The following is a 13,300-nucleotide window of genomic DNA, read 5'->3' as shown; positions in this document are numbered from 1 at the left end:
CGATGTTCTAGTCGTCCAATTAATAATCATAGTTGTCCAATTTGGTTTGAGAGCATCGATATGGCTAAGAGGCCTGTTGCTACCGCTACACAATTTAGAAGCTAATCACTTTTCCAGCTGAATACATCTGTCTTGCTCCTAACCCATCAACTTTCCCCACTCTGACCACCAATGACTGCAACGTTTCAATCATCAAGCGCGTATACCTCATCAAGAGTCCCCTGCAGAAGCTTGATCTGATCTTCCAGGAAAGACCTCATTTCCGGAATATTGAAAGGGCGGCGGGCGACCTCCCGCCCACGTTCTTCCTTCCTCTTGGCCCGAATTCGCTCCTCCAAAATCTCCAGTCGATAATCAGTGAACTGAGTGTACAGGTCCGATAGAACACTGGTAGTGCGGACGCCTGCTAGTGTGGTCTCGTCCTTGATGAAAGGGGACTTCGCGCGGAAAGAGGTAACCATGGAGATGCGCTCGCGACCCCCAGAGGCCTTCAGGGCCTGGTGCTCGATGTAGCGCCCTTGCATGACGACAGCAGTGCCCTGTCAAAACGTCAGAGACAAGTTCAATCTGAAATTCCGAAGGTCAAGAATACCATTGCCGGTCCGCGGACCTTTCTGATTGTTCCATCCTGGAGCCTGAGCGCTGTTTCGCCCCCGACCATGTCAGAGCAGTCGGAAAGCATGGTCACGACGACGAAGGGATAGCTGTCATAATGCCATGCAACGGCAGAGAGCTTGTCGTCGTCAGATGACCTCCAGTTCTGGACGCTGTTTTCGTTCTCGTCATTGATGGAAACGTTGACATTGCCGATATCGACGTCAACAGCGGGGATAAGCTCGACGCCTGCAATCTCAGCGATTTTGGCGAGGACCTCGGGGGACTTCCAGGCGTCGTAGATGAACGGGGCTCGGCTGCCGCCTTTTTAGCATTATATCGCAACACCTGGGCCACCTCGGCTGGACTTACTCATGGCCCATCCCGCGAATCATGTTCTTGATGAAGGAAGACTGGTATCGGCAGTCCTTGAGGCATTCATCACTGAACGCCTCGGCTCTCATTTGCTTGATAGCCTCCTCGGTGAACAAGGGGAATGGTTCACAGACTGCCGTGGGTGCGATTCCGTGGCCATCGAGGCCGATCTCCTTCATTGAGTAGATCTTTGACGGTGGCTGGTAGTTTAGGTGCTTCTTGGGATCGAACGGCTCATACTTAGTTGCCTTAGCTTCATTAATGAGGATTTGGGGAATTGGCTCCTTTGGGCGGGTGATTCTCTTGGTTGAAGGGGCGACGACCTTTGGTGCGTCCGGGGATTTCGCAGGGATTGATGAGAAACTCGTGATGGCCGAGGTAGTCTCGATTGGCGATAGTGCAGATGGCATTGTGACTGAATTCTTGGTTATCCCGAAGTTCAAAGTTGGTGGGCGGACGCCAATAGCTTGGGTACCTTAGATGTATTAGTAGAGTCTGAGTTAATTGATGCTCACGAATGGACATGGAAGACATGACTCTCTCAGTTATATAAATCAAGCTCCATGCACGAACATTTTCATATGACCGATGATATTGCCAAGCTCGGTTTCCATTTGAGTACACCACTAGTGAAGTCGAAGACGTTGCGACAATCCGCCAGTCGCAGTTTGGGTTGCTAATCGGATCCCTCAATCGATGTGACACGTGCACCCCTGCGACGCGGCTTCGAAGGCATCGGTTTTGGCGATCGTATTGCACTCCATTACTGTCAAAGAATGTACAAGTTCCTGTTACTGTAACAGCGAAGCTAACCGATGAATGACCGACACATTACGCAGTCGGAAGAATGGTTCGGAATTGAAGCCGACCCCTGTCACGCGAATCAACAGACATGCCGATGAGATAGCTCCTTCTCGGAGGCACCACGGATCAACCCACCCCCTTGAGTCAGACGGGCAGCTGTCACACGGAGGGACAGGTATCTATCTATTTGGTATCTAGTGGGCGCAGCCGAGTCCGCGAGGTCCTCAGCCGTTCTCAACTCGGGATCAGGCGTGAACTGAATTCGACGGACGTCTGTGTATCTTGCGACTTGTGGAACTATCCTACGGTAATGCGAGGGAATGACGATAGACCTTAGAACTATATTGTCGGTCGGATCTAGCGCGGGGGTTTCATGAACACAGTTCGGAAGTCTTGCCGAAGCCGGTCAAGTCACCCCGGCTAGTGAGTGTGAGCAGGACTAGTCTCTAGAAGTGCCAACATCTCGTTCGCTGACATAAATTCTCACGTTTAAGAGATGAAATGGCTGACTTTACATCTTATGTATGCATTCTCAAATGTTGCTAAAATTATTGCACTGACTCTGGAGAATCTTCTCGTTTTTACACGGCACTTTTTGTTATCCTACTCAGTTGTGTGCTCAATACATCATCGTCATGCAGGTATCCAATCGGCTGAAGATGTGCTTCGACAAAGGCCAGTCATCGTTCGGTGGCTGGCAAATGTTTCCAGGAGCAAACATCTCAAGAATGCTAGCAAGGACAGGTGTTGATTGGGTGCTTGTTGATTGTGAGCATGGAAACATCGACGGTTAGAAGCCTGGTTCAGTGAGCCAATCAATCACTAGGATGCTGATGATTTGATAGATGGCGCTATGCATGACGCAGTTCCCGCCATTGCCGCGCTGGGAGTTTCTCCAGTTGTGCGATTGGCGGACTTGCAAGGATGGATGGTCAAGCGTGAGGCACCTGGCAACCTATTTGCCATTTGAAGTCATAACATGCTGAATCCTCAAAAGGAGCACTAGACAGCGGTGCGCACGCAGTAAGCTGATGTGGATATGATGAGTAGTGTGGTGCTCGTAGCTGATCCTCTTGTAGATCCTGGTACCATTGATACGAACCGTCGAGGAAGCAAAGCAACTTGTTCGCGAGGCAAAGTTTCCGCCTCAGGGAATAAGGGGATTCGGGTCTCTCATTGCCCTGGAGAGATTCAATCCAAATCCGACACTAACCGAATACCTTCATCAGGCTAACGATGCCCTCTTGACAATAATCCAAATCGAAACTCGGGAAGCATTCGACAATGTTGAGGGCATTGCGGCCGTCAATGGAATCGATGCGTTGTTCATCGGGCCCTTTGATTTAGGTATCGCTCCCCAAAGTTGATGTTCTACAAGTTCTGACTTCTTTATCTGAAGGAAACAGCATTGGCCATCCAGTTCAGAACGGGGTTATGCCACCAGAGCTGGAGGACGCGTTAGATCGGATCCTGACGGCGGCGCATAACGCGGGCAAGAAGTGCGGTATCTATTGCAAGGATGGGGCGCAAGCAAAACACTTCGCAAGCCAGGGCTATGATATGGTCACTGCCGTGACTGATTACACGGCGCTCCAACGGGTAGCCAATGAAGAAGTCGGAATTGCCAAGGGAGCTGCGAAGCCAAAGGGAGTCTTTTAGTTGAGGACTGTACCATCTAGACCCAGAAATGGAAATAAGTCTGCAGTGACGTACTATTCACCATTTTGTCCCCTTCCAAGCTGCTCTGTCAATTGTTATAGTTCTCACAACCCCATCCCACCGGATGGTTAATGGATTATTGATCGGGTTATCGAAAATCTGGCCAGCGGATCCAATCACTATTGTTGGTGTCTCTGTTGGTTGGGCTTCACCCTCGGCCAAGAAAGGATATTCGGCACATGTCAAACGAGTCCGGTCGAATCAAACAGTAGATCAGGATTCTGCCAAGTCCATCGAAGCTGCAGAGTCCTTTTGGTGTCGTACTGTTCCGCGATCGATGCCACAATACGTTGTGGGAGCGGGGTTTGGAAAAAGCAAAGTCCAATGTCCAGACCAACAAAGCAAACTGGAATCATCCGTCTGGGATGCCGCCAAAGAAATCAGAAGGATTTGGTGTTCTCGTCGTCCTATTACGCGCCAACGAGTGATGTCCCATCTCGAAGCATTAATCCATGTTGGTTGAATGGGATTGCGAAAGCATGCATAACAGGCCTGTACCTGGCTTGCTCTCATTAGGTGAATGAAGTGGCCAAGAGCTGCACTTCGCCACCCAATGTCTCACACCAAATCTGCACAAACACGCAAAAGAGATCTGATAATACGACCCACCATCCCGCCTTCCAGAGGGCAGTTTCGCTGGAACTGATACGTTATCAAATCTCCGTCTTTTATTTGACTACCTCCAATAGCCCAAAGCGTACAAGCCTCCTCTTCGTCAACTCGTCCTCACTACGGTGGCACCCATCGCCGAACGCGCCGGGAGCCGTGATAACAACATGGCGAAACGGGCTTGCTGGGAATGTCAGCGCCGAGGGGTAGTATGCGACTCGGCCCGTCCCGTATGCTCCAAGTGTAAGCTTAGCGGCATTGTGTGCCCTGGGTACGAGAACGTGAAGCCTCTGACTTGGGTCGCCCCCAATCAGATCACGACGCGGACTTGGAGAGGCAGGAAGCCAGCAGCCAATAAGTCCATCGCGCCGCCGAAGACCAATAAGCCCAGCGAAAAGAAGAATGCAGCGCAAAGCAAATCGGCTGAGGAACAGCTCGTTCATATCTTTCCTGGACAGGAGCTTCGGACAGAGACGTGTGATATTGCAGAGGCTTCATTCTACTGTAAGTTCCACAATGTGTGACTCGATGTTTATAGGCGCTGCGCGACCGTATCTGGGCCTGAAAAGGGTCGAGGATGTAAGCTTACTCTTGGCAGGGAACAATCATGTCTATCCGTACTTCTATGACAATCAGTTGACCAAGAGTCCCTGGGTCGTGCCCGCGTCTCACATACACGCCATGAAGCCTTATCGGCGCCATGGCCTGGTCGCGATGGCTATCGAGCACCGCATGTCACAATTATCTCCGACCAGAAATGATCCTTATGCGGCCGAAGTGAGAGCCAGAGCCTACCATCACCGACATACGGCTATTCAAGCCTTAAACGAGGAGATAGCGAATGAGACTACCCGGTTATCCGACGCCACTTTGGCCGGCGTTGTCACGTTCATCTTTGGCGATGTATTTAGCCCCCCAGTATCGTCAAAAAAACTTCGAAGAGCTTCATACTAATTCCTTTCAGCTGATGGGTGGTGCCACAGCACCTAATTGGCGTATTCATCTAAGAGGCTTTGCAGCATTGGTAGCTTTGCGTGGTGGATGGGAAGAGTTCTGCCTCAAGTCGCCGCATCTAAAGACTCTGGTTCTGTTCTGCAAAATGTCAGTGTTCACAAATTCGATCCATTCTTTCGTCTCTTCTGTGTATTTCAAGAGCCGATATTTAGCAACTTACTAACTCACTCGCGGATAGTATCGAAAATCTTGCCAACACTACGAGCCCAGCTGACGACCAAGTATCTCCACTGGATAATTACCGAATACGAGACGTGATAAGAGATGTGTTCTCGATCGGCTACTATCCGCAATTACCATGCCCAATCGATTTGCTCATTCACATCGTCCACATCAATCGTCTCCGCTTCTTGGCCACACTCGAGAACACGGGAAGCTCTGTCGGTCCGACACAAAATGAAGCAGAAGACGTATTGGATAGAATTCAGGAATTCTCTCCAGAGTCGTGGTCCAATGGGATGGAGTCGCCGTCTGATGGCTTCCTGCTCATGGGTCAGATCTATCAGTCGGCCGCACTACTCTTCGGAATCTCATCCTTGCAGAGTGCTGGTGCAATACCTTCGTCACGAGAGTGGGTATCTCTCAAGAAAACCCACCGCGACAGACTGTTCGCTCTTCTCGACGAGACCACTACCTCTAGAGCACTCAAAATATGCACGACATGGCCAATGATTGTGGCTGGATTCGAGGCGAAAGGTGGGAGTCCTTGGATGCGAAGTTTCATTCTGGACCGTCTTGGAGAGGACAGCCGACAACTGGGAATTTATCTCCCAGTTGCAGCAAAAGAGGTACTGGAGAAGTTTTATGCGTCCGCTGGAAAGCATTGGGATGAGTGTTTTGATAGTCCTCGCGCACTTTTCACGTAGAGTCATGGCTACGTCAAACCAAGTGCGGTAACCTCTTCAGATAAGCGGACACAAAATCATACGCATGCCCAGCCGTATAAAAGTGCAAACTGGCTTTCTATTGCTACGGGTAAAACGCCCCTTCAATGGACAGATTAGACGCCTTTGGCCCTAGTCGAGCACAAGTTGCTGCAGCGCCTGAGCGCTGTCGAATCGGCGTGACACACCTTCTCACAGCCTTAGATGCTCACAACCTGAGGAGCCTAGCCTCCAGTCCCCGTGACATCTGAGCCCGTGACTTTCTAGACTAAGAAGACAGCTCTGTGGCCTTCTCAAATGAGGTACTGTGGTTTTCGTCAGTTATGATCGGCAACGCACTAGATTTGCTCTTGTCACTTACGGGGATGAACAGGTACGGGACCTCCTCTTCATAACGCTTCCACGCCTCTCCATACTTCCTGCGACATCTTCCAACATCGCGCTTGGTGCGATGGGTGATCATAACCATGAAAAAGACGAAGTAAAACCAGGGAAAGAAACTCCTGGTAATATGGTCAGTGACGCGATACCATAGCAGACGAGGCTAGGGGTGTACGTACTTGAATCCAGTGATGAGTCCCCAAGAGAACGAGAAAAACATGTCAGGAACGTAGTTAGGCTTTCTGATGATAGCGAACCAGCCATCAACCATGATACGGTCGCCCACATCGGTCTCGATGACTTTGGGGTTCTCGACAGCTTGCCATGGAACTTGAGGGAAGGTTTTTCGCTTCACAAGCTGGCCTCTTTCTGTATGGCGGAAGGCGTTCTTCTGGCCATTCGCACTATCCCACATCCAATAAAAGAAGAGGTAGGCGATGCTAAGAGCTGCCAGGGCGTAGGGGTTCCACTTGTAATCAGACGGATCATGGTTGGCCAGGTAGATGGCGCAGTGGCAATACGAGAAAGGAACGCCGGCCATATTCCAGAATGTAAGAAGAAAGCCCAATTTCTCGAAGTACATGTCCCTGTATCAAACGTCAGCTGGACTAGAAGCCCTATACTAAGAAGAACAGGCTCGGCCACTTACCAACTGCAAATGATCATCTGCTCCGCCTTCGCGCAAGCATTGGCATAGAGATAGTGAGCAGCAGTGAGGAAAACGACTTCTTTCGAGACATAGCCATAGGTCTCATACTGGCGGGCTGCAACTGAGCTAGTTGTGAGAAACAGAATGAACCACGGAATTCTGACTTCATAAAACATCTTGAAGTCTAAGATACCGATTCGCGGGTTCAGCTCAGCTCCCATGAAGAAGTCGTAAATAGGGAACCCCGTCAATCTGTGAGTCCTTCCTCGAATGATGGCCTGAACATAAACGACGAAACTGTTGATGAAGCCGGACAAGATGGCAACAGTCATGATAGAGCCGAAGTCATCAATGATCGTATATAAGGGGAAGACCTTAGTGATATGAAGTGTACCGGCAATGACGATGGTTGCGTAGAAGCTGGTGTAAGCAGAGCAGTAATACGGAAGTCTCTTGCCTCCCTCATGGCGCAGCGGCCTGCCGTAACTGAGCACGCCAGGCATGTAGCAGTACATCAGAGCCTCGCCAATGAAGAAGACCCAGTAAGCTATCCAGGCCTTTGTGGTTGGATAAGCTCCTTCATAAACAAGGTGGGCTAGGTGATGAATAAAATCGGACCAGGACTGGTTGTTTTCTGGGAGGGGAATCTGGCCATCGTAGTATGTGGCGCCGATCCACATGTACCACATCAACAGCGGAAAGCCGATCATAAGCCCCAAAGTCCCAAAGGAACCACCAAAGTCGAACTCGTCAGATGAGCCATCGCGATAAGTGGTGGCAGAAACCGTTGGCTGTTGCTTTTCTTTTGTCGTTGTATTGATAGCAGGAGCGGAGGAGCCGCCGTTTCGCTGTGTGACAGCCATGAGTTTGGTGGTAGGCGTCTGATGAAAAAGGGGGAAAAGGCTTATGGTGAAACTGAAATTTTGAACTTGGTATCGCTGCATTCCACGAATCTCGTGAAGCTTTATATACAACACGATCAGAAGCTCGTATGCAGGTCTAGTGTAGCTCAATAAACAGCCCGATACATCGGGGAGGTATCTCCACGTGGTGGGCTGAAGCTGGGCCAATACCCACGCTTGGCTTCCATACGAACTATGCATATCGGTAAGTCAGATAGGATCGTATGGAAACTTTGGGTTCAGGGGAAATGCTTGGATCTTCTGATGCAGGACTCGTCTAGCAGATTGAATCCTCGCCCAAGCTTCAACGTGTAAGCCAGTGGAGCCGATCTGGGGCAGAGTTGGGGCGCTAATGCACGTCTCGTGTAGCACTCGTCTGTGCTTCTTGTCCAAAGCCTGGGGGAGACTTTGTCCCGCGATGCACTAAATGCAAGCGAAATTACGGATGAGTGGCCCCAAATCATTGGCTAAGTCAACGGAACCCTCAGCTTAATTCCCCAATACCTATTCCTGGGCGAAGCGGTTCTTCAAGCTTGGTCAGAGGAACGGAATCACCTGTGGGGCGGACGTTTCACTGGCTTTGTGTCCAACGAGGGTTACTTCAGGGAACTAAGCATCGTGAGTTGATGACCTCAATACATCCTTAAAACACCTTCCGGGATATCCTCAACATCTCCCATTCCCTGTGTGATGGAGAAAAACTCTTCCGAAGAGATACCAACACTGTCGAGAAGATCGAGAAAATCAGCATTCCCTGAGTCTGAAGGTGGCACGAGCGGGAAAAGGTCCACTGCTCCGGTGATCATCGCCGCGGCGTTCGCGTCTGCTACCATATTTGACGCGTTTTGTCTGTCTTCCTCAATATTCGGGCCCAGATCCATGGCACTCGGAAGCCTGAGACTGTAATGACCGCGGCTTTTCAGTTGCTCTTCAAGCTTTTTGAATAGCAGTTCCACATGCAGCAGCTCAGTCCTTCTCACACCTGCCACGCGGTTCCCTCTCGTGACCATGTCTGATAGAATCTCATGTGCAGCTTGATTACTTGTGTGATCTTCAGAGACGTCCGGAAATATTGCGCCTGCCATGGCAAGATGAAGTGCTGCGCCGTATGTAAACTCTAGATCATAAGGAAGAAATACTTCTGTACGCATGTTAGCCCTCTTGGCCACTCGGTGTTATTCTGGTGAGTTACCGAGAAGGCTGTACTCGCTTGATAGTACCTGCAGCGTTTTTGAAGCTGACTTGATCCCCGAAGATATGATGCCGGCTGTATGGTTCAGAATGCTTTCCCAGTCTATATCGGCGACTTTATCGACCATATCCAGTCGTTCCTTCAATATAGAGAGGAGTAGGGGTCTGGTGGCAACAATGACGCACTGATGGTACAACAGGGTGATGTGGCGCATGCCTCTGGGAACCGTATCGACCGAAGTTTGAAATTTGATGCTCATGATGTTTTCCAGCTCTTGCGCGTACTGGGCCAAAGTGTGCAACGTTGACTTGGTCTGTTCGACATAAGTTGCCAGGGATGTTTTTGTTGGTTTGTAGACGGCTGATCATCAATGTTAGTGGACTCCCTGAAATCCCTGTCCCCTGAGACCTACTTCTAAGTATCATTGACATTAAATGAGAAAGTTTGACTTGAAGACTTCGTAGGCTGTCTGCGTGAGAACCGTGGTCTGGTGGGTTAATGGGTGTTGTTATTTCGCTGTCATGAACTGACATTGGTAATCCAACCGAGGCAGAGAAATGGCGGTCCATAATGTAAAGTGTCCACCACAGGTCGCGACACCATGTGACAGTTTCGGCTCCTATCTCGTCTTCTGGTAGTTGGGTGTGCAGCCCTTCCATCTCTGCTATGTGGATCGCTTGACCAAGCTGACAAGTCAGGCTAACGTCTTCGTAGCGTTTTTCAGGCGGACAAAACTCACATAGACGTGTGCCGACTCTCTCTCATCAATAGAAAAAAGATATAGCCCCATCATCGCCAAGACCTCGGTTGCCATCAGGCTATCTCTCCAGAGGGACATATTGTCTGGAAGTATAGACATTGCCTGCACAAAGAACTTTCCGCCCGGTGGATCTCTTGATTCGGCTGACCCCGGCCGTGAATGGAAAGCAGTCCCAAATGCTAGAACTAATAAGAACTTTGTGAACCAGAGTCTGGATTCAGAGGCCTTTTGAGCAACATGGCCTGAATAGAACTCGCGTATCTGGGCCTCAAGTTCGGCATCGTCGAAAAAGCGATACGTCTGTCCAAGATGAAACTTGACTGTATTAAAGAGGTAAAGCGCATGATCTAAGGAAGGCAGATACCTAGTGTCAGGAAACTGAGTTGATGTAGATTTCGAAGGCAGATCGTAAATATCACCCTCGAGCATTTGCTTTGGAAGAGCAGGCGCGGAAGACTTCAAACTCTCTCCTAGTATGAGCATCAGCCGCAGAGTATTAAACGACCAAGTTGACCACGGGGCAAGCCAGACTGATGCAACTTATTAGTTATGAAATTGTGGCTTGGTCTTCTCTTTCAACTTACTCCATTTGCGACGATTGTTTCTGGTGTTCTTGATAGTTTGAGAAGCCATCTTGAACGCGCTAGGCCAGATGCTCAATGGACCTTCAGGCTGTTGTCCAGGTAAGAAGGCCGGTTGATCCGCAATATCCCTGTCAGCAGGCATTGTACTATTTGGTGAACCATCAAGAGTCAACAATGAGTTATTGGTGGCTGGCCCAGTGATGTCTTCGTCCATGGTGACATTGAAACCGAAGTCATGGTCATCCGCTTGTTCAACTGTCATTGGTGACACATTGACGACTGACCGCCTTCTGGAAGGTGTACCAATGTCGTAGGTGTTTGGCGTTGGCAGGGTTTGAACTTCAATTACCGATGGGCGCCTGTCATCATGATGTGATTCGTCCTCAAAGGGCAGAGGTGACGGCTCCGCGTTTATGTTTTGCTGTGATGCTCCATTTTGAGGCGACTTTGGACGCTTCTCTGCTTTCTTCCGTAGCTCCTCGAGGTATCTGACATTTAGATATTAATTACGGACATGCTTTTGGCTGAGATAGCACTTTGCATACGTTTCTGATACCAGAATCTTTTGATCATTGTCGTTGAAGCGGCACCTAACCAAGCGTCTCTCGCAACTTGCGCATGGGTCTTCTCCGTTGCACTTGATCTTACTTCGCCGGCATGGAAGGCACCTGGAATGATCTTTAGTGTTGCTCTTGCGCCAGTGATGGGAGCGAATGTCTTACGCATTTGAAGTTCTTTTCCCTCTCCGACGCCGTGGTTGAGAAGACTCTACCATGGCTGCGCGTGAGTAGTAGTACAGTCGTGATGCCCTCAAACCTCAGTGCCGGTTGCGACAGACAGAGCAGAATGCTCTTCACTGGGAGGGAATCGTGAGCATCTCAGCATAGTTCAGTGGTCCGCCCTCTGTAGTGCGGGGAAATGTCTGTTATCTGATGTGGCAGGGAAGGTCCAGATTAGCGGCTATCTACCCCGCGTTTTCAGATGTGGTGTCTCTCAACCCTCGCTGCACGATTTGGTAATTTCTACGTAAAGCATCAGAGCTTCAGTGGATCTCATGTTTGATACTAGACCGTGAACAGGTCCTTAGAGGGCGAGGTGACACATGCCGTATCTTGTTCGGGCTTCGGCGACTTATCATGCTTTGGCATTTGTGCCGCCGTCAATTCACACTAGGTGCTCTTCAATTTCGATGCCCAGAAGCGGTAATTGCCATGAGAGCCTTTGCTTATCTGGCGAACCCCAGCATGCGCTAGCAGGGATCGGAAACAGAACCGCGAGGAAGGACTAGGTTCGGATTGAGAAGCCGACACCAGCCGACGGAATATACGGAGGATGGCTGGGCAGCACTCTGTATCAAAGAAAGAAGGATGGCACCCGCTGCGCGATCCCCCAACAACATGGACTCCACATAGATAACCAGCAGGCTAGTGATCTCCGTCGGTAGTGTGCTTAAGATGTGTTGATGATCCGGCCCCCAATCAACCCCTGCAAGGCGCGATAACGCTTCAAGTCCGACGGCCGTAATGCGCGCAGGATTATCAGAGTTCCTGTGTAGATAGGGGGATTTTCGATCGGAGTAATACTTCACTATGATGACAGCGTAGCCGTACTTTGTGTTGAGAAAATATCGAGTCAAGCATGGAAGATTGTGACAGATTGATGCATAGGTATCAAGGAAAAGAGCAAACCCTCCAGGTTCGGTAACCAAGATCATCACCGACCAACATCGGTTTCTAATCCGAAGTGAACCATTGCATATAGCACAGGACCTATCATCCTTATTTTGATATCCACGTAGATAAGGAACTGTCTGGGGTAATCCGGGGTAGTTCTTTCGGAAACCTGATTTGACATGGCTGGAGTTAGTGCCACATTGCCCCTGAGCAACTTGGATGATTGTAAAGCGAATGCGAGAGCTTCTTAGATAAATAGCCATTATCAAAGCTCATGTTTCTAGAAAATCTTCAGACTGGCCTGTTAGTTCATTCATCACATCCTCGGCATAATCTTTCGCCTTTTCACAGCTACAGCCATGGCAGAGACTCACCTAGCAATGTCTCAACCAATGTCGAAGGTCCCAGAAAAGCTCGACGAGCAACAGACGGACATTGCCAATGGTGACTTCGGCTCCGAGAACGAAGCTTTGAAGAGACATCTCAGTCCTCGCCAGGTGCAGTTCTTTGCCATCGGCGGGTCCATCGGCACTGCTCTCTTCATCAGCATTGGCTTTGGATTGCTTCATGGAGGAGCCGGAAGTCTTCTGCTTGCCTTCATCATCCAAGGAATTATGATGACGTTTGTCACTAATGCCATCGCCGAGATGACGATCTTTATGCCGGTTAGCGCCGCCTTCATTCAGCACGGTGGTGCTTGGGTTGACCAAGCCTGGGGCTTCATGCTCGGCTGGAACTTCTTCGTGTTCGAAGCCTTTCTGCCTGCGTTTGAGATCACTGCGGTGGATCTTGTCTTGACCTTCTGGCGAGACGACATTCCTTCAGCAGCTGTCATCACAGTCTGCATTGCTACTTATGGGTTCGTCTGAAGTTTGGAAAACCCTCTGCCCAACTGACCCAGTATTTAGACTTACCAATGCCTTTGGCGTCAAGTACTTCGGCGAGGCCGAGTTTTGGCTGTCTGGAGGAAAGTTGATATTGATCTTGCTGTTGTACTGCTTCACATTTGTGACAATGTGCGGAGGAAACCCACAAAAGGATGCCTATGGTTTCCGAAATTGGACTAAGCCTGTGCGGTGAGCCTGTTCTTGATCTACATTCAACCTCTGACATGAAGAAATCAGGAGCCATTCCTGGAGTATCTCTCCACTGGAACTTCC

At 49.8% G+C, this 13,300-nt stretch overlaps 3 protein-coding genes across 3 annotated transcripts; 1 reads left to right on the top strand and 2 right to left on the bottom strand.

Annotated features, from left to right (window-relative positions):
* Positions 1-185: 185 nt before the first annotated feature.
* COL26b_011550 (uncharacterized protein) lies at positions 186-1,379 on the bottom strand (the record flags this gene model as incomplete). The annotated part of the gene is made up of 3 exons (XM_053184216.1): positions 186-539; positions 593-911; positions 967-1,379. The coding sequence occupies 3 exons, from the start codon at positions 1,377-1,379 to the stop codon at positions 186-188; spliced, it is 1,086 nt and encodes a 361-aa protein (XP_053031837.1).
* Positions 1,380-6,292: 4,913 nt separating this feature from the next.
* COL26b_011549 (uncharacterized protein) lies at positions 6,293-7,892 on the bottom strand (the record flags this gene model as incomplete). The annotated part of the gene is made up of 4 exons (XM_053184215.1): positions 6,293-6,304; positions 6,361-6,502; positions 6,560-6,967; positions 7,030-7,892. 4 exons carry the CDS (start codon positions 7,890-7,892, stop codon positions 6,293-6,295), a joined length of 1,425 nt encoding a protein of 474 aa, XP_053031836.1.
* Positions 7,893-12,520: 4,628 nt separating this feature from the next.
* Positions 12,521-13,220, top strand: COL26b_011548 (uncharacterized protein; the record flags this gene model as incomplete). Its single annotated transcript, XM_053184214.1, has 2 exons — positions 12,521-12,999; positions 13,049-13,220. The coding sequence occupies 2 exons, from the start codon at positions 12,521-12,523 to the stop codon at positions 13,218-13,220; spliced, it is 651 nt and encodes a 216-aa protein (XP_053031835.1).
* Between the last annotated feature and the right edge of the window lie 80 nt (positions 13,221-13,300).

Source organism: Colletotrichum chrysophilum, assembly GCF_026319265.1.
Source record: "Colletotrichum chrysophilum strain AFK26 chromosome Unknown scaffold_143, whole genome shotgun sequence".
NCBI lineage: Eukaryota > Fungi > Ascomycota > Sordariomycetes > Glomerellales > Glomerellaceae > Colletotrichum > Colletotrichum chrysophilum.
This window is presented reverse-complemented; position numbering and strand designations above follow the sequence as displayed.